This window comes from Hylobates moloch, unplaced genomic scaffold (genome assembly GCF_009828535.3).
Source record: "Hylobates moloch isolate HMO894 unplaced genomic scaffold, HMol_V3 SCAFFOLD_1, whole genome shotgun sequence".
Classification (NCBI taxonomy): Eukaryota; Metazoa; Chordata; class Mammalia; order Primates; family Hylobatidae; genus Hylobates; species Hylobates moloch.
In genome coordinates, this window is record NW_026652276.1 from 233,176,151 (window position 1) to 233,203,469 (window position 27,319).

Consider the following 27,319-nt stretch of genomic DNA (forward strand, 5'->3'; position numbering starts at 1 on the left):
AGCCCAGAAGGTTGAGGCTGCAGTGAGCTGTGATTGCACCACTGCGCTCCAGCCTTAGCGACAGAGGGACACCCTGTTTCAAAAAAAAAAAAAAATCAGGTTGGTCTGTGCTCTATAAGCAGTGAAATAAAGCAGTAATGTATGCTATTTTTGTCATTACTTTGAAAACAGTATTAGATGAATAGAGCATTTTAAAATGTTTTGTCTGTGCTACATTCGCTGCTGAGAGCTTTCTTTCTAGACTGTTGTGTGGGATAATCTGCTTCTTTTCTGTAAGTAAAGAGGTTTTATTTTAAAATATTAAGATGTTACTATTTGTGACATCTTTTCTTTCTTTCTCAGAAAAATGTTTACTTACTCTTCCTTGTGGAAATTGATTAAGAATGCAGGCCGGCCTTCATGGCTCATGTGTGTAATCCCAGCACTGTAGGGGGCTGAGGAAGGAGGATTGCTTAAGACCAGGAGCTGGAAACCAGCCTGGTTGACATAGCAAGACCCCATCTCTACAAAAGAAAAATTAAAAAAATTAGCTGGATGTGGTAGCGTGCACCTGTAGTCCCAGCTACTTGGGAGACTGAGGCAGGAGTATTGCTTGAGCCTGGGAGGTGGAGGCTACAGGGAGTTAGGATTGCACCACTGCAGTCCCGCCTGGGTGACAGAGTGAGACCTTGTCTCAAAAAACAAAACAAAACAAAACACTATTAGGCTAAATGTTTATATTTCTGAGGCACAGAATTATTAGAATAAGCACCGTTGCTTTACTTTGAGATGAGATGGAAGGAATACATTTATTGGTAATTTCACATATTTCTCTTTTTTCTGCTTTTTCCTCACTCTGAAGGTGAAACAAGCATAGGTGATAAGAAAACAAAGCAAATGATGCCTATAAGCCACGTTTAAGCCATCAGAGTAATTCTGGATAGTCACTTGAGTTGAAAAATAATAAATTCAGACAACGTTTTAATCCTCATAAAAGACTAGTTAGAAAACCAATTTTACTTTGATGCAAGCAAGCTAGCTAAAGTTAGAGAAGAAGTACTAAGAAAATGAGTGGGGACAGTCCGTTCTCTCCTGATCCCGCCCCTCAGCTGCTCCGGGGACATCTCCTTGTATTTAATCTCCCATCAAGACTCCTGCTGAATACATTTTAGGAATGAGAGGCAGACTCTGAACCATGTCATTTTCTCAGAGAAAATTGGATTGTGTGTTGGTAATAACAATACCTGTCACACTGAGAAATGGTTTGTCATAGGCATGGCTGAGAGGCTTCAGACTGACTTTGTTGTGGTTTGCTCTCTAATTTATTTCCTATGTTTTCAAGCACCAGGAAAGGGATGCTGACAGTGTGAGGGGCCGTGAAGCCTGCGAAGTTGGGTCTAGGGCTTTTTCCTTTTCCTTGTATAAAGTAACTTTTCTGTTTAGAATGGAAATAACCCTTCCATTAAAGTTTTTCCATTTAATCTGGGCGAGGGGGGAGGTATGCTTTTGTAGTTGAGTGTTAAGACAAGAAAGGTTTTCCTTGGTTTCAGTTACTATAACACTTAATTTTTGATTTTCTGTTTGTCATGTGCAACATGGTTGTTGGTGGTTCATTTCTTTTCCTCCAAAGGGACTAAGGATCTAGAACCAGAAATAGCATTTGACCCAGCAATCCCATTACTGGGTATATTCCCAAAGGACTGTAAATCATTCTACTATAAAGACACATGCACACGTATGTTTATTGCAGCACTGTTCACAATAGCAAAGACTTGGAACCAACCCAAATGCCTATCAGTGATAGACTGGATAAACAAAATGTGGCATATATACACCATGGAATACTATGAAGCCATAAAAAAGGATGAGTTCATGTCCTTTGCAGGGACATGGATGAAGCTGGAAACCATCATTCTCAGCAAACTAACACAGGAACAGAAAACCAAACGCTCCATGTTCTCACTCATAAGTGGGAGTTGAACAATGAGAACACATGGACACAGGAAGGAGAGCATCACACACCAGGGCCTGTTGGTGGGCCTGTTAGGGGAGGGATAGCATTAGGAGAGATAACCTTATGTAGATGACGGGTTGATGGGTGCAGCAAACCAGCGTGGCACGTGTATACCTGTGTAACAAACCTGCACGTTCTGCACATGTACCCCAGAACTTAAAGTATAATGATTTAAAAAGTAGTAATGCTTCCTCCATTTCCCACCGCGTTGGACGTAGAGGTTTTTACAGCCACAGACCACTTTTTGCTCTGTTAGGAGATGGCAAGTCATTTGACCTTGATTGGCCCTCAAGGGCAGGGTTCCACCTCACTGCTTCAGAGTCTTTCTGTTTGTCCTGGGGAGACATGCTGTGTTGATGGTGTTGTGTTCTGCTGCGGAGAGGAGTCCATATTATAAGAGGGTTGTTGTTGGATTTTGAAGTATATCCAGAGTAGGGTCCCCAGAAGAGCAAGAGGTCCTGAGAAGATGGCCTGTGAGAAATGGTTGAGGGAAGTAGCATTGTTTGACTTGCGACTTGGCAGGGAGCATGAGGCTGTCTTGGGACATGTGATGGGCAGCTGGCTGGAAGGTGAGCAGTGCCAAGGAAAGAGAGAAACCAGGGCCTGGTGGGTAGCAGATTTCAGCTCAGCACAGGGAGAGCTACTTTACAAATTGGTCTATGCAAGATGGAGTCCGAATTCTGTGTCACGGGAAGGGAGGCGTGTGGACTGGTGATTAGAGTGCTGTCCTGAGCCCATGGGCTGCGGGGCAGGGGGTGGTGCCCACGTGTGGTTGAGTACATGGATCCTGCATGGTGGTGAGCACGAGGTCTGCAGGTGTGGATGCCATGTGACCGAGAGCTTCTAGACTGCCAGGTGTGTGTTCTGCCCTGCCTACCGCTTTTTCAGTTGTGTGACTTTGGCAGGTTACTTGATCTCACTGTGCCTCAGCGTCCTTCTCGGCAGAATGGGGATGGGAATAGTACCAGCTTTATCCCATTATTGGCAAGGTGAAAGGAGTTGGTGTGTGGAATTGCCTTCAGCTGTGTCAGGCAGCGTGTAAGCACTGTCATTGTATTCCACGAAATGACTTCAAGTGATATTCTGGAATGGCGCTCCACATCCAGGCCAGGGCAGCAGATTCCTCACCCACTGCAGCCTCTAGCTGATTGACTTTTCTATTTTTAAAGTTCCCAGGGATTTTGCCTGGTTTCCTTTGCTTTTTTGCCCCGAGCAACCGCTGCCTTTTGGGACTCCTGTACATCTTGGATTAGCTGCAGAGTGGCACACCACTTCCCCAGTGGCCCTCTTTGCTGGTGCACAGGCACCTTTGGTTTTACTGCTCAGCGCTAACTAGGGCAGGGTTTCTTAGCCTTGGTGCTATTGACATTTTCACTGTAGGATGTTTAGCAGCATCTCTGGCCTCTACCCACCAAGGGCCAGTAGCACCTTCCCACCCCCACCCAGTCCTGACAATCAAAATCATCTGCAGATGTTGCTTAATGTCTCCTGGAGGCACAATTGTCCCTGATTGAGAACCCGTGCACTAGGGAGAAACATTAGGAGGTTACCAGAGTCCAAGGACTTAATCAGAAATTGTCAGTTAATTGTTTCTGGTTCTTGAGTTACTTGCTGGAGTGTTTTTTCCTTTACTGACTCCCTTTATTCCAGAGGGTAGAGCGAATGAAGTGCTCCTCGTTCATTCCACGATGCCTGTGGAGGGCCCCTGCTTACCGAGCGCTGTGTGTAGTGGCAACCTCAGGGAGGAGTGGACAGATGGGGTGTAGACCTGACCCTGCTCAGGCCTCTGCATGGCCCAGGGCGGAGAGGGCCAAACGAGAGCCCAGTGTGCTTGTCACCGTCCTGCCTTCCCTGGGCCGGTGCTGACGTCATTACCCTCTAATTTCCCCTCAGACCTGTGAGCGGCCTGGTGATGTCTTCACAGATGAGGGTGTGGGAGCCCACGGGTGAGGGGGTTTGCTGCTTGCTTCAGGCCCCAGCACCAGACAGTGGGGGTGAGTGTGAGGCCTTTGGGCATCCCCACCTGGCTCCAGGGAGCAGGCTGGGGTCAGGTGGTGAAGGGCTCCTGAAGCCCTATCAGGAAAACCGGATTTGGGGCCAGTACTGCTTCGTCTTAAATGCTTGTCTTCTGCCAGGCCCTGCTCTGGCATTTCCACAGAGCCTGTCACTTAACACTTGTATGTTCCTTTTAGACTGTATTCTACCCTCCACTCTTGCTCTGGCAGGTCCCCTTGTCCCCTGCAACTTCTGCCATCAGCGGCGGGGCACGGGGAAAGAGTTGCAGCCGGGAGTCGGCCCCATGGGTGGTGCGGGATGCCTTAGGGTGAGGCGGTTCAGGGGCTGCTGAAGTACAAGCCAGCTCCCTTGACCTTGTCCTTGGGAGGTGCTGTCCGGGACAGCTCTGCTGTGGCTGGCATCCCCCAGGACATACCCACACAGGGACCTTTCTAACTGGAGGCTATAGTTCTTCTCTGCAGAGAGCTGAAGTTCAGTTCAGTAATTCTAGGCTGAAGCTCAACATGATGAAAATGAGAGTACTTTGCAGCATTAATTTAGAAACAGTATCTGGGCAGAGCTGGTGGAAGACATGTAGGACGGCAGCCTGCCTGGTGACGCGTGTGCAGGAGACCTCACCAACTCTGCGTTCTTACAGATCCGGAACCCGCTGTGTGTGCCACATCCGTGTAGACAGTGGACCTGGGGACGTGTTTACTGGTAGTTGTCATGTTCCAAAGCTCTGGCAGGAGCAAAATATGAGATTTAAACCTGTTGTTTGGCCTGGGGTACAGAAGCTCTCGCTTTCTCCCGGAGTTCTCTCTGAAGTGTGTCTGTGTGAAAGAGGACATTTGCCAGTGGGGAGGAGTTGGGTTGGAGGGTGGGGACAACAGGAGTGTATTCAGAGGGCGGAAGGAACAGGGTTGACAGTTACTTTGGGGAGGAGTGAGTAGAGATCAAGGGTTGTTCCTTCTTAAATAGTAAAGGGTTTGTTGAGTTTACTGGTTCACATGAGAATTTCTGAACACAAAGCAAGGTGTGGAACTAGGGTGGGAGCTGGAGTTTGCTTTTAGGAAAGGCCTGGAAGTATAGTGTGTATTGTTTTCCTGTTGTCCATAGCAACTATGGGGGATTAAATGTTAAAAATGTTAAAATAAAATTGGGCTACTTGGCTTAATCTTACGTCCTCACACGGTTACAGAACATTGAGAAATGAAGTTAGAGACTGTACACATTGGCTGAATGTGCACCCTCTTTAGGACGTCTTTCTTCCCATTTAAGTCCCCGATGCCACCTTTTCAGCAAGGCCATTCCTGCCCTCTCAACTCAGAATGGCCCCTTGCCATCACTTTGTCTTATGTTGCTCTGTTTAAAAAGTTCAACTTTGAGATATAATTTATATAGAGTCAAATGAACCATTTTAAGTGTACGGTTTGAAAAGATGTGACAAGTTTACATACTTAACGTAATAATCACCACAGTTAAGGTACAGAAGGGAACCATCGCTGGCAGAAGTTCCTCGCCCCTGCTCCAGGAAGGCACCCATCTGCTTCCTATCACTGTAGTTGGGATTTGACTTTCCAGAGTTTCGTATACAGGAGTCCCTTCTTATCCGTGGGGCATGCGTCCCAAGACCCCCAGTGGATGGTTGAAACTAGATGGTACCACACCCTCTGTATACGATCTTTTTTTTCCTGTACATACATACTTTTGATAAAGTTCATAAATTAGGCACAGTAAGAGACTAGCAGCAATAACTAATAATAATATGGATCAGTTATAACAGTGTGTTAGCATCACCACTCTTGTGCTGTGGGGCTATTATTAAATAAAGTGAGGGTCACCTGAACTCAAGCACTGTGATGCTTCAGTAGTCGGTCTGACCACTAAGGTGGCCACTGAGTGACTCAGGGCGGGTGGCGTATATGGCGTGGACATGCTGGACAAAGAGAAGAGACTCGTGCCCTAAGCGGAACAGAGTGGGACAGCTTGAGATTTCATCATGCTTCTCAGAATGGTGCGCAGTTTAAAACCTATGAATTGTTTATTTCCGGAATTTTCCATTTAATCTTTTCAGACTCTGGTTGACCACGGGTAACTGACACCGTGGAGCATGAGCGGCAGGTAATGGGGGGCTGCTGGAAATGGAGTGCTCCGTGTATTCTCTGTTTCCGGCTTCCTTCACTCGGTGCTTTTGAAGTGCGCATGTCATTTGTTCCTTCTTTCTGCTGGGAGCGCCTCAGCGAGCGGCTGTGCCACAAGTCAGCCATCCCCTGCTGGTGGACATTTGAGTTGTTTCCAGTCTTGGCTATTACAAAAAACCCTGCTATGAACATTGGAAATATACTCAGTGTCTGCTGGATATGTTTTATTCTCCTTGGGAAGTACCTGGGAGTGCAGTTGCTTTGTTGTATGGTAAGTGTACATGGTTTTCACTTTGTGAAAACTGCCCGACTTTTTCCAAAGTACTTTCAGCATCTACCCTCCCACCAACAGTGTACAAGAGTTGCAGTTGTTCGTCTTAACCCAAACTTGGTGTGTGGTGGATTTAAGCTGTATGATCCTGATGACAAATGTTGTTGACTGTCTTTTCCTGTACCTAGTGGTCATTTGTATATTTTCTTTTGTGAAATGTCCGTTTGAATCTTTTGCCCATTTTTAATTGATTTGTTTATTGAGTGACAACTCAATCATAAGAGTTCTTCAGATATCCTGGATACAAATCCTTTGTCAGATTTATGTGTTGCAGATTTTTTTTCTAGTCTGTGGCTTGTCTTTTCATTTTCTTAGTGGTGGTTTTTGAAGAACAGAAATGTATGGAACCCAATTTATCAACTTTTTTCTTTTATGGTTCATGCTTTTTTATGTGCTAGCTAAGAAATTTTTGCCTACCACAAGATTACGAAGTTTTTAAAAAATGGTTTTTAAAAGAAATTTTGTACTTTTAGCCCTTACATTTAACTCAGTGATAAATTTTGAATTAATTTGTGTATATGAAATGAGAAAGTAAATAAATGTTCATCCTCTCACTCCATGGATATCAATTATTCCCACATCATTTGTTGAAGAAGACTGTTATTTCCCTATTGAAGTATCTTGATGACTTTGTCTAAAATGATTTGACCACATATGCATAGCACTGTTTGTATGGTTATGTGAATAAATGAAAGAAATGAATTTATATAATGCCTTTGAAGGCAACTCAAGATCATGTAATACTTCTCAAGTATTATAATGAACATTTTCATGCCCTAGTGAATAATTTTTTAATTAAAAAACCTATTACAGAGACATGACAAGTAATTGCACAGTGTGACCCTGCACTGGACTCTGGACTGGAGAGAAAAAAAATGCCTTAAAGAATATTAATAAATCAAGTAGCAAAATGGGAATAGGAACAGTAGATTAAAGTTTTGTATTAATGTTAAGTTTATGAAGTTGGCAGTTGTACTGTGGTAACATAAAAGAATGTTCTCAGTTTTAGTAAATACACACTAAAGTATTTAGTAGTAAAGGGCCATGATGTATATAAGTTACTCTCAGATGCTCCCCGCCCCTAGATGTGTGTGCGTGTGGGAGGGGACAGAATAAATGCATGCAAACGATAAATAAAAACACTCTACCAGAAATGTTAACAGTAGGTAAATCTGAATAAAGAGTGTATCACTTTTGCTAAGCTTGAAATTCTTTCTAAATTAAATAATTATTTTATTTATTTTTATGTTTTTGAGATGGAGTTTCACTCCTGTTGCCCAGGTTGGAGTATAATGGTGCCATCTTGGCTCACTGCAACCTCCACCTCCTGGGTTCAAGCGATTCTCCTGCCTCAGCCTCCCAAGTAGGTGGGATTACAGGTGCGTGCCACCATGCCCAGCTAATTTTTGTATTTTTAGTAGAGATGGGGTTTCACCATGTTGGCCAGGCTGGTCTCTAACTCCTGACCTCAGGTGATCTGCCTGCTTCGGCCTCCCAAAGTGCGAGATTACAGGCATGAGCCATCATGCCAGACCTAAAAAAATTTTTTTAAAATAAAATGTTTTTTTAAAAAAACTATTACATTAATTTGTTGGCTTAATATTTGCCTTTTACATAAAAGTGGAATTTAAATGTATTAAAATAGCCATAATAGTGATTAAAAAAATTTAGGTTGTTAGGCTTACGTTTATTTGAAATAGAAATTTATCTGAAAACTAAATGGCCATTCTAGATGTAATGGTCATTTACCATTTCAAAAAAAAAAGTTTTATGATGATGTCTTATGTTACAAATTCTTTATTGTCTGAAGTCCAGCTCTCAGTTTCACTGGGTAAACTGGCCTGTTTGAAGTTTTCTGAGGATAAATTTTATCTCTCACTATCTTTTTGGTGACCTAGTTTGATTACAGTGGTAAAAATCATTACAGAGCCTTATGCACAAGAGCCCATGTATGTCTTAAGGTGGAATTACTGTTCAGTTCGGGTATCACTCCAAGGATTTAATGTGAATCTAATTGTATTTGTTAAGTCATCTTTTGTATTTGATCTATTTTCTACCACAACAAAGTCAACAGAAAAAGCATGTAATGCCACCAGATACAGATTATCTACTTCTAGGCCAGAAGTAAATCTGAGAGGATTTAGAGGAAATTAGTACAACCGGTGAGCTCTCATACAGTGGTTGACCTGGTTGGTGAGACCATCTTGTCCACTTGCCATCCACCACCTGCAACTGTGAGTGTCTTAATTGACTTGGTTTAGGGACTTTTGTTTTCAACTCGTCTTTGCTTTGAAGTTTTAATATACATTTATATACAGTATATGCTAGGTAATATAATATACATTATAACCTGGACTCAGAGCACCCCTCAGTTAGTGTTTTCATTTTTTGCCCTTTTTCTTCTCTCCTGTTCCACATTCTTGTCATTTGCTGAGTACTTTCTGAGCTCATGATGTTCCTTTCTGAGTTTTCTAACTTCTCCAGAAGCACCTTGATGACACAGGCCATCCCGAATCTTGCCAGTATTCATGCAGTGTTGTCTTCAGGTTTTATTTGTTGCCTAGTTTTAAAGTTCACTGTCTGTGGCCACGCTAATGGTGCCCATGCAGAGTGCTGACCGCAAGGAGCTCTATTCCGTGCTGAGCTGGACACTTGGAGTTCACGCGATGTTTCACGGTGAGGAAGCAGGGATTCTGAATCACAAAGGAGCAGCGCAAATGAGGGCTGTTTGGCCCCCGCCTGTTGCTGGGTTGTGACCTCCCCTCACAGAATCTCTTGGGATGGATGCCACTCCTGAAGTGACTTGGCTCTGTTTTAGGGGCCTACTCATGGGGTGGTGTGTGCAGCTCTCCCGGCGCCCAGGAACAGTGGAGTACAGGGACTCCTGAGGGATGATCTGCCATCGGCCAGGGCCCCGCCTGCCTTAGTCCCCGCTGAGAGCTCAGCATAGTCGTAGCTTCCACCTGCAGCTGTCTTCCTGGGCATTTTCTTAAGTGAAAATAAAGATTCAGCCATGAAATGATTTTTGTTTTATTTATTTATTTTCAGTGTAGGAAACAAATAGAATTGCTTTTTAGAGGAAAAATCTGAAATGAATGCATTTAAAACATTCAAATGATTGTTATAAAGATGCAGATCCTCAGAATGACAAAGTATGTGTTTTAAAGTTCCCTGTTTACATTTCTGAACTTTTAGGTATCTCTAGGTTGGGGAGGTTGAGGCATCTCCTTCAAGCATCCCAGTGAGTCCTAGCGCCCAGGCCGCAGTCCGCAGCGAGCCCCAGCGCCCGGGCCACAGTCTGCTCCGCAGGACTCACTGTGATGTTTTCTTCGCGTTTGTAGCTCAGTGTCTTTAACACAGCAACTGCCTGCTGAATGCAGTGGGATGTTTTGCTGCCGATCACAGGGATGTTTAGGCTATTGAAGTTTGTCCTTCAATTACTGAAGGAAGAAAGGAATTCATAAATGAGAACCCAGCATCCTTTCATAAACTCATTGAACAATTAACTGTATTTTGCCTGAAGATCATGCAGCTGGGCTTCAGCTCTCCTATTTGTCTGTCCTTAGAAACCCACATCCCTGCCCCCTCCTGCCTGCCTGCCTTCTAGTGTGGAAAATTTGAAACAGGCAGGAAAGTACATCCAATATACAAGGATGAAGTAGCTGAAGGAATCTGGGTGAGGAGAAGTGAGGGCAGCAGAATAGCGCAGCAGGGTCAGATGAGGACAGAGCACGTACACACTTCTGTGGTCGCACCTAGCTATGGGAGAGGCCCCTCATGGCTCTGAGCTGCTTGGCAGACACAAGGCCCCTGGGACATATGATTAAGGCCAGTGGGTTTTCCGAAGAGGCCCAGCTTTTTCTGACACTGAGACCTGAGAGAAATTTCTTCTTTAGACCCTCACTAAGAACACCTCCTTCACCCATCCCTACAGTGGATAATGATGGGCATTTCTTCCCGCCGTATCTTCTAATGGCTCGCAGTGCAAGTTCAGAGGGTGAACAGTCTTGTGAGTGAATACTGAAAGAATGCTGAGCAGACAGGGAGCATTCCCCTGGGACTTTTGGATCCAGTGATAGAATTTAGAAGCCTTAGAGGTGTGAATGGACTGTGTACCCCTCAGATTATCCTTCAGACAGATTATCCTTAAGAATAACAATAGCCCAGAATTTTGAGATGAGGCAGCAGGTGTGCCCACGGTGCTGTGTCGGCCATTGGGTGTTACAGTGAGAAGCAGACCCATGTCTTCAACAGTCGTCTTGGGAAGGATAAACTCACCAAGTCTGGGGTGACAGTCAAGGAACCTGGCCCTGTGGCCCCTCTCCTGCACTGCAGTGGGCCAAGGGAGAGCTCTCAGACTCCCCAGGCTTCCTTGGGACACTGTTTGGGATCGCCTGACTTAAGGGCTGTTAGGAGACCAAGGCCGCAGCGTTCCCTGCCAGAGAGCGAGGAGGCTGTAGGAATCTTAGCCTGGAAAAGTTTTAAAGGAGTTGTCTGTGGTGGGCTCTAAAAAAGTAAATGAAAAACAATAGCAAAAGAACAACAAAAAAACCCCAAAACCTCAGCAAAAGCACCCTTAGAAATGTCTAATTCCAAACACTGACCCATCCTTGCTCTTCCCCAGTCCTCACTTAATTCTTAATCGGATATAAGCCAGGGTCTGTCTCTCCAGTGTATCATCGGCCAGCGTGGCCAGTCATGAGAGAGCAGGACCAGGGGTCAGTTGAAGCTTATTCTAAGATGAGATGATCAAAATACCAAGATGCTTTTAAGTTATGATTCTTGATATTATGGTAACTAGGTATGCAGTGTGTCTGAAAGAGTCACCAGGCCAGAAGACCCATCTGAAGGAAGCCAGGAATCAGAATATAACCCTGTTTATGTGATTTCAAGCTGTCACCCCGTCTGTCAGGGACTTGTTCCTGCCAGTCCTCCCCTTTTGGTGACATCTTACCTGAGCGTTGGTACCCAGGGGCTCCCCTGAGTTCGACGTTTCCATAGCTGCAGCTGTGGTTGATGGTCCCTAGACTCTGACAGGAGCCAGGCGCTCTCAGGTTGGTCGTGAGAGATTTCTCCACAGGGTGGCAGAGGACAACAGTGATTATTCATGATGCTGATCCTGGGACAGGATGTTGGCTTGAAAACTAGACTTAAAATGGGTCAAGAAGGCAGATGCCCAGTGACCTCATGATCTCCCTGTGACGAGGGGCGTCGGGGTTGCCTCTCGAGAAATGGACGTGACAGCGGTTTTCTCGGTTGGCCAGGCTGACGGAGTTTTGAGAAAGCAAACAAGTGTGTAGCAGTGAAACCCCCAGATGAGGACAGACTGCAGAGTTCTCGGGGCAGAAAACCATTGCCACGTATTCTATTCAGTGTGTTCATGATCAGATAGTCTCCGTAAGGCGTGGTACCCCTTAGAGGGTCTGTTGTGTTCAGGGCTGTTCCCTGTGAGTAGAAGTGTGGGGCAGACACCAAGGAATGGGGCAGGTGTTGGTTCCAGAGGATCTCTCACCGCTGCAGAGAGCCCTGGAAGGGTGGCCTCAGAACCACCCCAGTTCCTGTCCTTGAAGGCCAAGCTCAGATCCTCCCTTAACAATGTATTAGCCTTGACCTTCTCGAAGCTGATAACAAAATATTGTGGCACAGTTTTGTGAGGCTCTGTCCCTGCCAAGCCACTCTAGAAGCTTTAGCCCAGGGGTGTCCAACCTTTTGGCATCCCTGGGCCACATTAGAAGAAGAAGAAACTCTTGGGCCACACATAAAATACACTAACACTAATGACAGTTGACAAGCTAATAAAAAGGTCCTGTGCATAATGTTTTTGGTATTCCCCACTACGGATAAGCAAAACAGTTGTTGCATTGAAAGGGTTGTACGTGGCTTCTTTAGCCCCTGACAGCCTTTCACCTTAGCAACTGGAGCAGCTACAGCATGTTAGATGATTTGTCTAACATCTGCTGCTGGCAGGTAATCAGAGGTGAGATTGCTCTATACAGACACTCAGGGTAGAATTGCAGCAGATCCCAGGTGGAAGACGAGGTCACTGGTGGCTTCTCCAGGTGAAAGGCCAGATCCCTGGTGGCTTCTCCAGGTGGAAGACCAGGTCACTGGTGGCACTCCCAGGTGGAAGGCCAGATCACTGGTCACTTCTCCAGGTGGAAGGCCAGCTTCTCCAGGTAGAAGGCCAGATCACTGGTGGCTTCTCCAGGTAGAAGGTCAGATCACTGGTGGCTTCTCCAGGTAGAAGGCCAGATCACTGGTGGCTTCTCCAGGTAGAAGGTCAGATCACTGGTGGCTTCTCCAGGTAGAAGGTCAGATCACTGGTGGCTTCTCCAGGTAGAAGGCCAGATCACTGGTGGCTTCCCCATGGGGAAGGTCAGATCACTAGTGGCTTCCCCACGGGGAAGGTCAGATCACTGGTGGCTTCCCCACGTGGAAGGTCAGATCACTGGTGGCTTCCCATGGCTTCTGCCCCCTTTCATTCTTCCTGCTCTGACTTTACTATCTAATCCTGAGTCCACGTGGGTGCTGTCACAGCAGTTCTAGGAGTTGCCGTTAGAGAACAATGATCCTCTTTGCACTCAGTGCTGGCTGTCTTTCCCCAGAACAGCAGTAAGCAGGAACGGACTACTCTCATGTCATATAACGTAGAACCTGGGTTGCTAGGGACAGAAAAGTGCATTTTTTTCCCGTACTGATTCCCTGTGACTCCTGCTTACCTGTAAACTTGGTGAGGGACTCACTGTTCACACACCCAGAACTGACTGGCAGGAGTGCCTGAAAGCAGAGAGCTCTGCAGTTGCTCAGGAACTTGGGAAGAGCTAACATATTTAGAGGGTCTTAAAGGAAATAGGGCTTTTTGACTCCTTGAAGGATTAATTTCCTTATGTAGTTTTCACATAATGTGTTTTCTCTAAGAAAGTTCAATCAGGAGATACACTAGTCCCCCTTGTCAGTGGGGATATGATTCAAGACCCCTGGTGGGTGCCTGAAACTGCAGATGGTACCGAATCCTATATGTACTGTGTTTTTTCTTGTACGTACATACCTATGATAAAGTTTAATTTAGAAATTAGGCACAGTAAGAGATTTCTGAACAGCAGTAACTACTAAAATAGAATAATTACTGTAACAATATACTGCATGAAAAGTTATATAAATGTGGTCTCTCTCTCTGTCTAAAAATATCTTTCTGTACCGTACTCACCCATCCTCATCTCGTGAGGGTGTGAGATGATACAGTGCCCCATGGTGAGAGGGCGAGAGGTGAGTGACGTAGGTGAGGCCACTGTGGCCTCTGACATACATCAGAAGAGGACCGGCTGCTCTGGTGACCTGGGCCGTCAAACCATGAGGATGTCAGTGGCTGCAGGTCAGGAGCCAACGGTGTGGATGACTGACAGGCAGGCGGGGTCCACGACGCGGAGATGCTGGACAGAGGGCTGGTTCAGGTTCTGGGCAGGCGGAGCGGGACAGGCGAGTGCTTCCCCTTCCTCAGCTCCCCACCGAGCTTCTGGGGTGGCCACCGAGCGAGTCTTGGCCCTGGAGGGCAGTGATGGCTGGGTGGCTCACCTGAGAGTCTTCCTGCTGGTAGCTTGGATGCGTTCTTCCCAAGATCGTCCTTCTGAGAAGCTTCAAGCACCCATTAGAAGACTTTCCCCCAGTGATGGTTAAGGCGGAGCAGCGGGAGAGCCGGTGTTATTTTGGCTCAAGTCAGCTGGATGGTTTTGTTGTTTGTTTTGGCTTCCTGGTCCGTGTGAGGGGTTGGCGGGGGAGCATGAGGGAGCAGAATCGCCTTGTTTTTGTTTTGCTGTAATTGAGGAATGTGTCATCTGTGGCACGTTGTCTCCATAAAAAGAAATCTACACTTTTCCAATAGCATTAAGTTTGCTTCTGTTGGCGTCTTTCATAGGGCCGGTGTGTGGTGCCCACAAGCAGTTGGACTTGTGGGAGTTCTGTTGTGGGTGGTTCCTGGAACTATGGGCGGGCGATTTTACCCAAGGCTCCCTCTGTCTTGTAGAATGTCGTTCTCTCAGGAGGCTCCACCATGTTCAGGGATTTCGGACGCCGACTGCAGAGGGATTTGAAGAGAGTGGTGGATGCTAGGCTGCGGCTCAGCGAGGAGCTTAGCGGCGGGAGGATCAAGGTAGGAGCCAGGGGCCTCCACGCGGTGCCTGGGGCTTCTGCACCAGTCCTGACTCGGGCCCTCCTGACACAGAGCCGAAGGAGCTTGTCTGAGCCGCGTGAAATAAAAACAAGTGTTTATCGCTTTCTGAGCTGCATTGTGACATGACCACAGAGGTTTGCTGCCTGCGGTCCTTCCAGGCTGGTAGTTCAGACCAATGGTCCTGGCGACACAGCAATGGCAGCTTCACACTCTCCCTGGTCATGCCTGCCAGCAGTTTCCTTCTATGTCATAAGAGATCAGGCATGGGGTGTAATGACCAGTGTCCCAAGGAGATAGGACTAATTTACGGTGAGGATCTTTCATGTCCTTCGGAAATGTTCTCATTAAATGAGAATAACTAATGTTAGCAGGGAGTTATAAGGCGTTTCTCCAAGATAGTAATTCTTAAGTAGCTGGTGATCACTGTGGGCTTCTAACCAAGAGTGGGCTTTGACGGGGGCAGTGGGCGCAAGGAAGAGATCCCACGAGTCCACTGTTGGAAGAGCACAGTTTCTTTTCTTTTTTTTTTCTTTTTTCTTGAGACAGAGTCTCTCTCTGTCGCCCAGGCTGGAGTGCAGTGGCGAGATCTCGGCTCACGGCAAGCTCTGCCTCCCGGGTTCACACCATTCTCCTGCCTCAGCCTGTTGAGTAGCTGGGACTACAGGTGCCCACCACCACGCCCAGCTAATTTTTTGTATTTTTAGTAGAGACGGGGTTTCACCATGTTAGCCAGGATGGTCTCGATCTCCTGACCTTGTGATCTGCCTGCCTCAGCCTCCCAAAGTGCTGGGATTACAGGTGTGAGCCACTGTGCCCGGCCAGAAAAGCGCAGTTTTTTTTTATTATTTTGAGGATGGTTAATCTTATTTGGGATGATCTCTACAGTGCCAGAACATCTGATAGGTTTGGTCAAAAAAAAAAAAAAAAAAAAGCAGCGTGGTTAATTGCTTGGGTTTTGTGCTTTTGAACTTTAACGCTTTCAGCCTTGTGTGAGAGGGAGGTTCTGCGTGCCAGGCACACTGTGTTCCTTTGAGCCCTGGGGGCTGGGATTCTGGTAGGTCTTAGAGGGGATTTGGCAGCAGGGGCAGAGAGTCACTGAGTGCTGGGTGTGAGGTTGTGCTTGTGCCAGTCAGAGGAGGGTGGCCCCAGGTGAAGCCGTGGTCTCGTCAGCTGGGGGGTGATTGGATCACAGATGTGTCTGTGTGTGTGGAGTAAGTGAGAGCTGCTTTCTCTTCCAGCCAAAGCCTGTGGAGGTCCAGGTGGTCACGCATCACATGCAGCGCTACGCAGTGTGGTTCGGAGGCTCCATGCTGGCCTCAACTGTAAGTCCCTCTCTCGAGGGCTCTGTGTTTCCATTCCTGTGCTCTCTGTTGAGTTTGGGTAAATATTGTCTATGAAGGTGAAATAGTGTGTGCCCTAATCGTGTGGCTCTAAACAGACAATTCTGTAAGATATAAACTATATCTTTTTTATTTTTTTGAGATGGAGTCTCACTCTGTCGCCCAGGCTGGAATTTAATGGCGTGATCTCAGCTCACTGCAACCTCCGCCTCCCGGGTTTAAGCAATTCTCCTGCCTCAGCCTCCTGAGTAGCTAGGACTGCAGGTGTTCAGCACCATGCCTGGCTAATTTTTTGTTGTTGTATTTTTAGTAAAGATGGGGTTTTGCTACGTTGGCCAGGCTGGTCTCAAACTCCTGACCTCAGGTGATCCACCCCCTTAGCCTCGCAAAGTGCTGGGATTACAGGCGTGAGCCTCTGCGCCCGGCCCAGTATAAACTATATCTTAATGATCACACAACACATTTATCACGTGTCCTTGCTAATTAGCGGTTACAGGTAACATGGTAAGTGGAATCCAAAAATAATCTAAAAAAATCCTGCATTAATCATTAATTCCAGTGACTTTCCCAAATAATTATTACTTTTCCCCCTCAACTTTGTGAATAGCTCACACATTGTTAGTGGGGGACCAGCAATTGGTTGGTCCTAAGAAGATAGAGGCTGATGAAATTTCTAAAAAGTGAAATAACCCCCCATTTAGTAGTTTAGTATATCAGAGAGGTAAAATCTTATAGCAGCGGTCCTGGGAGGGAGGGTGGAGGCCGGGATGAGGAGATTGTCTTGCCTGCTTAGTAGCTGGTTCCCTTGACTTTCTTCTGAAATGTGTGTCTTTCTGTCCACCTGTTGCCTCTCGTAGCCCGAGTTCTTTCAGGTCTGCCACACCAAGAAGGACTATGAAGAGTACGGCCCCAGCATCTGCCGCCACAACCCCGTCTTCGGAGTCATGTCCTAGTGTCTGCCTGAATGCGTCGTTCGATGGTGTCACGCTGGGGGACAGGTGTCTTTCAGAACCCAGAGAAGGCCGCCGTTCTGTAAATAGCGACGTCGGTGTTGCTGCCCAGCAGCGTGCTTGCATTGCCGGTGCATGAGGCGCGGCGCGGGCCCTTCAGTAAAAGCCATTTATCCGTGTGCCGACCGCTGTCTGCCAGCCTCCTCCCTCGCCCGCCCTCCTCACCCTCGCTCTCCCTCCTCCTCCTCCTCCGAGCTGCTAGCTGACAAATACAATTCTGAAGGAATCCAAATGTTACTTTGAAAATTGTTAGAGAAAACAACATTAGAAAATGGCGCAAAACCGTTACGTCCCAGGAGAGAATGTGGGGGTGCAAACCCTTTTCCTCCCAGCCTATTTTTGTAAATAAAATGTTTAAACTTGAAATACAAATCGATGTTTATATTTCCTATCATTTTGTATTTTATGGTATTTGGTACAACTGGCTGATACTAAGCACGAATAGATACTGATGTCATGGAGTGCTGTAATCCAAAGTTTTTAATTGTGAGGCATGTTCTGATATGTTTATAGGCAAACAAATAAAACAGCAAACTTTTTTGCCACATGTTTGCTAGAAAATGATTATACTTTATTGGAGTGACATGAAGTTTGAACACTAAACAGTATTGTATGAGAATTACTACAGATCATGTATCTTTTAGTTTTTTTTGTTTGAACTTTCTGGAGCTGTTTTATAGAAGATGATGGTTTGTTGTTGGTGAGTGTTGGATGAAATACTTCCTTGCACCATTGTAATAAAAGCTGTTAGAATATTTATAAATATCTTTCTGCTGTAGTGTGGTCGTCTGTTGGTTTTCTCCCCGTCGCTGTGCTTCTTTTAAAGAATATTGACATTGTTTTACATCATTGGAGGATTTGATTAATACCCAGCTTGTGGGAGGAAATGTCTTTCTCATGAATGGTGTGGGCTGCCTGCCTCGCAGTGGCCACTCCATCGCTGGGGGTATCGTGGGTCTGGATAACCCGTCAGAGATGGTTTTTGCATCTGGGGTATGGTGGGAAGGAGTGCCTAATGATTTCTGATGTTCCTTCCTAGAAGTTCAGGATTCATGACTGTAAGCTTTCAGTAACTACTCTGATGTTTGCTGAATGGATTGCTAGCTTGAAAGGTAATTTGCTCAATTAATAGATTTAGGTTGATTTCACTCTTCATATTATTCTTACAATTATGTTACTTTAAAAATTGTTATTTATGGCATTTCTTCTAAGTTGTTAAGTATTTTTTTTTGTTCTGTTTTAAAGATTTTTCCTTAGTTTCACTCTCAAAGGAGGTGAATGAAGTATGTTTTGTTCTCAGAAAATTTGCCTTCATAAAGAAACGTAGCCAGGTGCAGTGGTGTGCTCCTGAAGTCCCAGCTCCTCAGAAGGCTGAGGCAGGAGGATCACTTGAGTCCAGGAGGTCAAGGCTGCAGTAAGCTGGGATTGAGCCACTGTATTCCAGCCTTGGTGACAGAGGGAGACCCCATGTCTTAAATAAAAACAAAAATAAGAAAAAATTATGTTATTATTTGAGTTTAGAAATAAGTGTAATGTTGAACTCAGTATGGTGAAATCTGAGTTTACCAAGCCTCAGTTGACCAAATCTCTGATATTGTCACTGTGCTAGGCCCTCAGTCTCCCCTGTCAAGAGTCTGGTACCACCTGGTTCTCCCCTCATCCATAGTGTTTCTCTGCATTCCCTTGGGGGATTTGCTGCTTCTCGGGATTGCTGTACCATTGGCTTCTCGTGATCTTCCAGCCATTTTATTGCATCAAGTTCCCGGTTGGTCTGCCTGCCTTCATTCACACCTTTGCACCCTGAACACGGTAGCAAGAGCCGTTCCTTCTAACGCCATTTTCCTCTTAGTTCTATGCTATTCAGGGACCTACCTGATACTTCCGCCTTCACCCTGCCCCGCCCGATTCAGCATGCTTTGCACATCTCACAGTGGGCACCGTCATTCCCACTGCTGCTCTGCATCTGTTCGTTGGCAGGTGCTTTGTTGCACCTTCTCCAAACCCTCGGAATAACACCACTCTGTATGTCAGTGCTGTGGCAGCCTGGCTAAGCTAGAACTCTCTAACCTGTCCTTCCACCACAGGATACCCAAAGCTTCCATGTTCCTTGTTTGGTACAAGATGATCTTTGAGATTGTACTTCTGTTTGTCAATTTAAAGGACTGGGAGAAAAAAATATATATATATATATTTTATTTTTTATTTTTTTATTTTTTTAAGATAGATCTTGTCCCCCAGGCTGAAGTGCGATGGCGCGATCTCAACTCACCGCAACCTCTGCCTCCCGGGTTCAAGCGATTCTCCTGCCTCAGCCTCCCAAGTAGCTGGGATTACAGGCATGCACCACTGTGCCTGGCTAATTTTGTATTTTTAGTAGAGATGAAGTTTCTCCATGTTGGTCAGGCTGGTCTCAAACTCCTGACCTCAGGTGATCCGCCCGTCTTGGCCTACCAAAGTGCTGGGATTATAGGCGTGAGCCACCATGCCAGGCCAAGAACATTTTGTTTTAAGCCTACATTGACAGGACAGAATGATCCATTACAATGTGACAGGTATGATGCTGTGGTTCTCAACCCTGGGCAAGATCCATCCCAAATTAAGAGAATCAGAATAGGGGCCCCAGGGAAGGCATCCAATTTTTGCTTTTTGTTTTTAAACTCCTTAGGCAATGCCAGCATAGCTGGATCTGAAAGGCTTGTGAGCAGAAGGAAGGGTTTTTGACTCAAAAGTATCTGAATACGAATTCTGGCTGTTCCTTAAGCAAATGAGATCCTGTTTTCTGTTTGCTCATCTGTGGGAGGATTGTAATGGTCCTTTTCCTGTTAATAGAGGTGAGTTATAATTCTTTGTTTATTCAGTAAGCCTGGCAGATACTATAGATAGAAATGAACTGTGATGGTCATGTGCACCCGTCACTTTATAAGGAAGAAAAATGTTTACAGTTAGTAATTTTGATAAAATCTGCACATACCTTTTGTTCAGGTTGAATTAATTAGATCATAATATAGAAATGAGTTAAGTATTCCTAGAGTTGATGGGTAAAATCAACCTCCTATGACAAAATTACAACTCCAGGTGAGCAGTTTTCTGTAAAAAACATTTCACCAAATACACTCGTTAAATTCTAAAATTATAAGTCTATAGTCTTTAGGACTATTAAAACAAACCTTTTAATAATGCAGGAGCCAGGCGTGGTGGTGAGTACCTGTAGTCCCAGCTACTGGGTAGGTGGAGGTGGGAGAATCCATTGAGCTCAGGAGCTGAAGGCTGCAGGAGCCAGGGTCATGCCACACACTCCAGCCTGGGCAACAGAGTGACACCTTCTTAAAAAGTGCAGAAGTTGCTTTGCCGTATTTAACAGATTTAGACATAAACTCAGCTTTACGATGGTGAGAATATTATACGAACGGCCTTAACTTAAAAAAAAATCTGGCAACTAGTATGTGAATATTTAACAAACATTATCTTTCTAAGAAGATACGACCACTGGCTCAGTTGCTCTTTCCAACACACCTGTGGGAACAGCCTCTCACTTCTTTGGGGATATTCATCAGCTGCTCCTGAGGGTTTAGCTTCTGTTTTATGAACTTTTAAGCCAAGATTAGATCAAGTAACATGAAGTTTATGAGTTTGTTTCTGCATATGGTGAGGGTTGGGGAAAAAATGAGAGAAAAGACTCCTGAAGTGGGGGCCGTAGAAGAGGACCCAGTCAGGGCTGCTGAGGACGGGGGAGGTGACCGCGTGGCTTACAGAGGGAGGAAGGGGACACGCCGAAGGCACCTGGTGCTTGTGTTGACCAACTGCAGGTGGGTGGAGGACTCTCTCCAATTGAGTTTCCATTTCCATGTAGCCCAAATGGAGGAGGGAAGAAGGCGAGGCTTTCTTAGGGGTTGGGGTTTAGGTTTTGCCAGGCAAGTGTGATGACGGGTGGGGCAGGTGTCCTGGGGGCAGGCAGGTGTAGATGGGGTTTCTCTGCTGCTAACACGAGGGACCACGGACTCCAGGAAGGGTGGGAGCAGAGGGAGATGAGAGATTGGGAGGAATGGAGGCGTCTGAGGACTGGCGGCCCTGGGCTTCAAGGTTAGGAGGTCGTGGTCCTGAAGAAGATACTGATGAAGGTTTCAGAGGTGGAGCACCTCTCAGTAATAACAGGGTCATCGAAGTGGTGACTGTGTAGAGATTAAATTCACTGGAAATGGAAGAAGGTAGGGAATTTTGAGAGAAGGGCATTGGATAGGTTGTCCGGTGGGTGCTGGCTCACGCAGGAGGCTGTGGGGGTGGAGATGAAAGTAAGACTGGTCAAGCTGCCTGAAGTCGTGCCTCAGTCTCGGGGGTGGCAAGGAGCTGAGCACTGACCGTGAGCACTCTCGGCACTGCGCCGAGAGTGACCCCACGTTGGGAGTGATGCTGTGTAGCCTCCTTTCACCTGAACACAACCCTGTGAAGTTGGTATTGCTACTCCCATTTTCCAGACGGCAAAGCTGTGGCTGAAAGAAATTCAACAACATGCCAAAACCACACAGCCAGGACACCGAGAAGTCATATTGAATCTGTTTTCTCCAGTCTTGTAGAAGTAGGTCATAGCAGCCAGTGAGAGACTGGGTGGTAAAACCCAGTGATAGGAATCTGCAGCATGACTTCATCAGATAATAGAGTAGAAAGAGTTTGGGAATGGCCATGGGGAGCTGGAAATCCCCCTCGAATCCAGATCCCTCGGGATGTAACGTGTTCCAGGAAGCTACTGATGCAGGATGTTTAGATGTAAAATTATTTTCATTTTTATGCACAGTGCTTTGTTAATATATGTCTTATCAGGTGCACTGGCTTTATGTTACAAGGCAAATACGAGACAGTTGTTAATCTGAGTGCTTAGAACCATAATTAGCCCCTATAAGTGTTCAGTAAATTTTAGCCATTATTATTATTCTGTTACAAAGCAGCTGCTGTGTCTTAAGAGCTCTACTTCCCAAATTGTGTTTAAAAAAAGTTTCAGCATAGGAAAAGGGAATTTTAGATTCATGAACTGTATTCCTTTAGGAATTTCATTAAGAAAGGGTTAGAAAAAAGATACTAGTGTGTAGTTGTAGAATGCAGACTCACGGGGCCTTTTCTTACCACTGCAGCTGATATGATCGAATCACTTGTATCGTCCATCTAAGGAAAAGGAAGCCGCTTGGAGCCCTGGGTTGCCTGCATGGCTGCTGTCTCCCCACTGGGCTCCAGACCAAGTCATCCTGTCTGAGCCACGTGAGGATGTCTCTGTTTTCGGCTGTGCGTGTTCCATAGCCTTGCCACTTGGGGGCAGTATGGTGGGAGGCACCCTGAGTGGCCCCCGTGGAGGTGTTCGTTCCCTTCCCTGGAGTGCTCTTGCCTGTCCAGGCTGTTCACCCTCCTCTGCCACTGCCCCTCTGTGTGTAGAAGGCAGCCCCTCCTTTACCAGTGCACCAATGACACCTGTGTCCCTCGCTGGACTGACGTCCTGGAACATGGGGGCCATATGGTGCTTATCTTGGGACCCCCTGGGGTCTTCACAGGCCTGGTAGGTGCCCCTTAGACACTTAACTAAGTTCCTATCTGAAAAGAAGAAGGCATCGCTGGTTTTCCCGGGCTGCGTGTGCTCTGGTGCGGAGACACATTGTGTGTCTGGATAACTGTAGGATGGTGAGCGCCCAGGATGTAGCTATCGTTACCTTAAGAGTTTAATGGTATCATAAAATCTAACTCTTGGGCTTGGAGTCCAGGAGGGTTTTGGGAACCTGAAGAGTAGAGGATCAAGCTTATCTAAGGCTGCCGCCTGCCTGCATCTGCCGTGCCGCCAGCCAGAGGCCGGTGGAGCAATCACCCTGCAGAATCCTCGAAGATGTGCCTGTGTTTTATGGTAGTCGTAGCTCATTCCACAACTTTGCTTATATGAATAATGAGCTCTCGTGTGACTGAAGTGCAGATCGTTCAGTGATTAATTCGTTCTTTATGATCCCTCCTTTCTATCTCATTTGTAGAAATTACGATTGTGCCAGGCAGGCTTGTGGGGTTAATCAAGTGCACAGCTTATTGAAAACTACAAGAGAGGCCCATTAAGAATATTTATCTGTTAAATAATTCTTTACTTAATTGAAGAATATTTCATAATGTTTCTTTTAAAAGTAACTGTCACCCTTGTTAAATAGAAATATAACTTGATTGGCAAAATAATTGCATGGGGTTCTAATTGGCAATTACATCAATTTCACTTGGTCAGACAGAAATCTTTTTAAAAAGAAGAAAAGAAACTATAGCTTGATCTTAGTATCACTGTGAAAGTTTTGTTTTTAGTTTTAAAATATTAGCTCTTTTTACCCTATATTGGTTTCTCAAAAGGAAGCCGTGGCTCATTCTCTGCAGGTTGACTTCTCAGGTTTGATTTTTTCATTTTTAGTTTTGGATGCTGTGGATTATTTTTTCTGTGTGCATATGTATGTGTGTATAATCATATATGTATATAGTTGTTAATGTCATATTGTTGCTAGGAATTTCAAAAATTTAAATGTTTTAATAAGTAGGAGAAGAACACAGCTTTAAATTATTAAAAAAAATGATAAACCTAAGGGTTTATGATGTCAAGCAAAATTTGTTTATTTATTGAGATGAGGTCTCGCTCTGTCGCCCAGGCTGGAGTGCGGTAGTGTGATCATGTCTCATTGTAGCCTCAATCTCCTGGGCCCAAGTGATTCTCCTGCCACAGACTTCGGAGTAGCTGGGACTATAGGCCCACACCACGACTCCCGGCTAATTTATTTTTTGTAGAGATGGGGTCTTGCTATGTTGCCCAGGTTGGCCTCAAACTCCTGGCCTCAAGTGATCCTCCCACCACAGTCTCCCAAAGTGTTGGGATTACAGGTATGAGCCACTATGCCTGGCCTGCAAAATTTAAATGATAGGACATTGGCTGTATTTCTAATATTTAGTGGTCAGATGTACGTTGGCCTTGAGTCATCTTTTTTCTGCTTCTCATTTGTGACTGGCAATGGTGACCATATGATGGGTGTTTTTGACGCGGTGAGCTGTGTGCCATTTTTATAATTGTATTGCAGGAGCTTGGGGGCTTGAGCAGAGAGTGGGACACCCAGAATCTTGAGTGCAGACCTGGCATTGCCACTGGCTGGCCCTCCGTTTGTGTTCACGTCCGTCGTTCCGTCTCTGTCTCTTTCCTTTCCTTCACCCAGTGAGACGATGGTAACAAGCAGTAGTGGAGTTCATGGTCCCAGGATCCCACATTTCTGAGCCGCTCAGAATGAGAATGTGGTAGAAAGATGAGCTGTGAGGGGCGACTGAGGAAGCTGATGTGAGGGGCTGGACGTGTGGATGTGGAACTGCGGCCATGGCACGGTTCCGGGGCCTTCCATGCACGGAAGGAAAAGCCGTCAGTTATCGAACGCTTGCTCGGCTCTGGGTCGCGTGTTTACCAAGTGCCCGTCGGAGGACACAGTCCTGATGATGTGGAGCTTCCATCCCAGCAGAAGAGAGGGACGTGCGTGGGTCCCAGAGTCACGCTGTATCATCACAAACCACAAAGGCTCGTGAGAGGAAGTACAGGATACCAGGAAACTCACAGCAGGCCCGGAATGGGGTATGAGCCAGGGGTGGGAAGGAGGCACCGAGGGGAGGTGGAGCTGAGAGCTGCAGGGGACTGGAGGCCACCAGGCCACGAGGTGGAGGGGGAGCAGTGCAGGAAGAGGCATATATTATTAGGTTGATGGAAAAGTCGTTGCGGTGTTTGCAGTTATATTTAATGGCAAAACCCGCAACTTTTGCACCAGCCTAACAGCTTGAAATGGCTGTTTCTGTAGGTCAGATGTAGCAAAATGTCAGCAACGTCTAGTGAGTCACTAAGACAAATGCCTGGAGCAGAAGGAAGCCTGGCTTTTTAAGAAAGAAGGCCGGGTGTGCGGGGTGTTCAAGAAAAGAGGTAACGTTGTCCACATGGGGCCGGGCTACACATTTTGGTCCTTATCCTGAGAACAAAGTCCTGGGACACATGAGAAGATTTTTAACGGAAGAGTGGGTGCCTGGATATGTGCTGCACAGACACACCTAGAAGGTTTGCCCGAGTGGTGGAGCTTTTCTCTAGAGTCCTGGAGCAGACCTGGGGAGGAGAGGTGAGGTGGGCTGCACGGGCTGCACGGGAATGCTGCTCTTGTGTGAGACACTCTCGCTCTGTCACCCAGGCTGGTGCAGCGGCATGACCTCGGCTCACTGCAGCCTCTGCCTCCTGGGTTCAAGAGATTCTCTTGCCTCAGCTTGCAGAGTAGCTGGAACTACAGGCACGTGCCACCATGCCCAGCTAATTTTTAATTTTTTTTATTTTTAGTAGAGACAGGGTTTCACCATGTTGGTCAGGCTGGTCTCAAACTCCTGACCTCAAATGATCCACCTGCCTCAGCCTCCCAAAGTGCTGGGATTACAGGCATGAGCCACCATGCCCGGCCTGCTCTTGCGCTTTCTAACGGCAGCTCCAGAAAGATGGCCTCAGCACACAGGGCGCATGGTTTGGTAGATATAGCATGGAGCCATGGAGGAACTGTGTGTCTCCCTCTGGGCAGAGTTAATAAAGGGTGTGAGAAGGGACTCCAGAATCAGAAGGGTCACCTACTACAAACTTTAGCTGAAGGAAGGGAATGAGCTTTTTGAGGTTTAGTGGAACAAAATATGTAGCTAGTGGATGTGGCTCGATTTTAGTTTTAAAATGGAAAGTACCAATAAGATCATTTCTCTTGCTAAATTTAGAAGTAGTTTGTCTTATCTCCCACCCCCAACTCTGCTTTATTTCTTTTGTAGGAAAAAAGCTTCTGTGATTTGTCCAGGATCAGGGGTATTTGAGAACTATTAAAGAAGAACTTAGGGTATAGCCCAGAGTAGAGAAAGAGCTAGACACATAGACACTAATTAGGAATATGCTGGCTGGAGAAGTAACTTTGTGAGCTATAAAGGTACAAATGACTGATATTTTTCACTGACATCTTTTATCTTAATTAGGTTGGTATACTGCACGGGCATTTCTGATTATGCAAATCATTTTCTTCAGCTGAATTAGCATGTTTTACATATTTATTCATTAGGTCTTATGTCCATGATAAATTAAACTTTATGGGTAATCAAAACATTATTGCATGATATAATTACAGCTCTCCTGAATTAGAGTTTAAGAATGTGATTGCCACACTCTACGTAACTTAATGTCCCCTAATGGCAAAGATTAATAGCATTATAAACTTTCTGGTAATGTGCAGTTCACGTCCGGGTTGATTTACAGTTGGGTGACTTTTAAAGAGCTGACAGCCCTTGTGCTGAGATTTTATAAACAGCGTCGTTTCCAGGGGGAGTGTCCTCTGTAATTTAGTGCTAATCACTAAACCACTAGTAATCATGTATGTCCTAAGTTTATTGTGCCAGTGCTCTGAGAAGTTGTGTATTTGTGACAGAGTAAAGTAGGTGCTTGAGTTCCCTTGGAAGTGAAATAACAGTCATGTTGATAGGGCTTAGTAACCACACCCAGGGACAGATTTTCAGTTTTTTTCCCCTTTTCTTAAAAATAAAACAACTGATGCATTCACACAAAGAGGTATGCATCTTAAGTGTTTACATATAATTTAATTTAAACTCTACCATTACAGCAGATTGCTCTGGGAAGCCTTGGGCTATGAACACTGGAATTGCACCTGCTCCATCCTTACCCCCCGGTGATATGCGTGGCCAGTTTGAATGGATCAGGAACTGGACTTGGTGTCCATTTTCCCCAGTATTAGAGACGGGTTTGTGGGGATGACAGAATTACCGCTAGACTGACAAGTTCATCTCTCCCCACCCTCCCCTTTTACCAGGGAGGCGATTGATGACTTGTGATGAGAAAGGGCAGATGGGATCAGAATCCAGTCTGTGTCCATAAGACGGAGTCAAGTCCACTGTTATACAGGAGTCAAACCGGTGACCTTGTGGAGGGGAACAACACTGATTGCTCGGTCCTGGCCCGGGGGACCCTGGCTTCCTACTGAGCAGCTGCCCCTGCCTTCCCTTGGTACAGCAGAGATGTGAAAATCTAGCTCCCAGTCAGATGTGTTTAGGAAACTCTGGGCTAACAAAGGGAAACGTTTGTTTCCTCGAGGCGGTGAGAGCTGTTGTTAATGTGCTGGGCTGCACTGTGTCCTGAGCAGGAGCCTGCGGGGACTTGGCACAGAGCCTGGTGCGTCCCACCGCACCTCCAGACCAGACCTCAGAGTCGGAGCCACCGCACCTCCAGACCAGACCTCAGAGTCGGAGCCACCGCACCTCCAGACCAGACCTCAGAGTCGGGGCCACCGCACCT

At 46.1% G+C, this 27,319-nt stretch overlaps 1 protein-coding gene across 6 annotated transcripts in view; it reads left to right on the forward strand.

The window, feature by feature from the left end:
* ACTR3B (actin related protein 3B) overlaps positions 1 to 27,319 on the forward strand; it is a 1,022,089-nt gene that overhangs the window by 79,732 nt on the left and 915,038 nt on the right. For 4 of the 6 annotated variants that reach the window (XM_032762296.2, XM_058428308.1, XM_058428316.1 and 1 more), the window contains 3 exons: positions 14,484 to 14,609; positions 15,869 to 15,952; positions 16,828 to 17,764. The exons of 1 other annotated variant lie outside the window; for it this stretch is intronic. In XM_032762296.2, coding sequence (XP_032618187.1) covers positions 14,484 to 14,609; positions 15,869 to 15,952; positions 16,828 to 16,923 — 306 coding nt within the window. In that variant the 3' untranslated portion in view covers positions 16,924 to 17,764. Of the gene's footprint in view, positions 1 to 14,483; positions 14,610 to 15,868; positions 15,953 to 16,827; positions 17,766 to 27,319 lie in introns of those variants that run through there. One more of the 6 variants, XM_032762294.2, reaches the window with a different exon arrangement.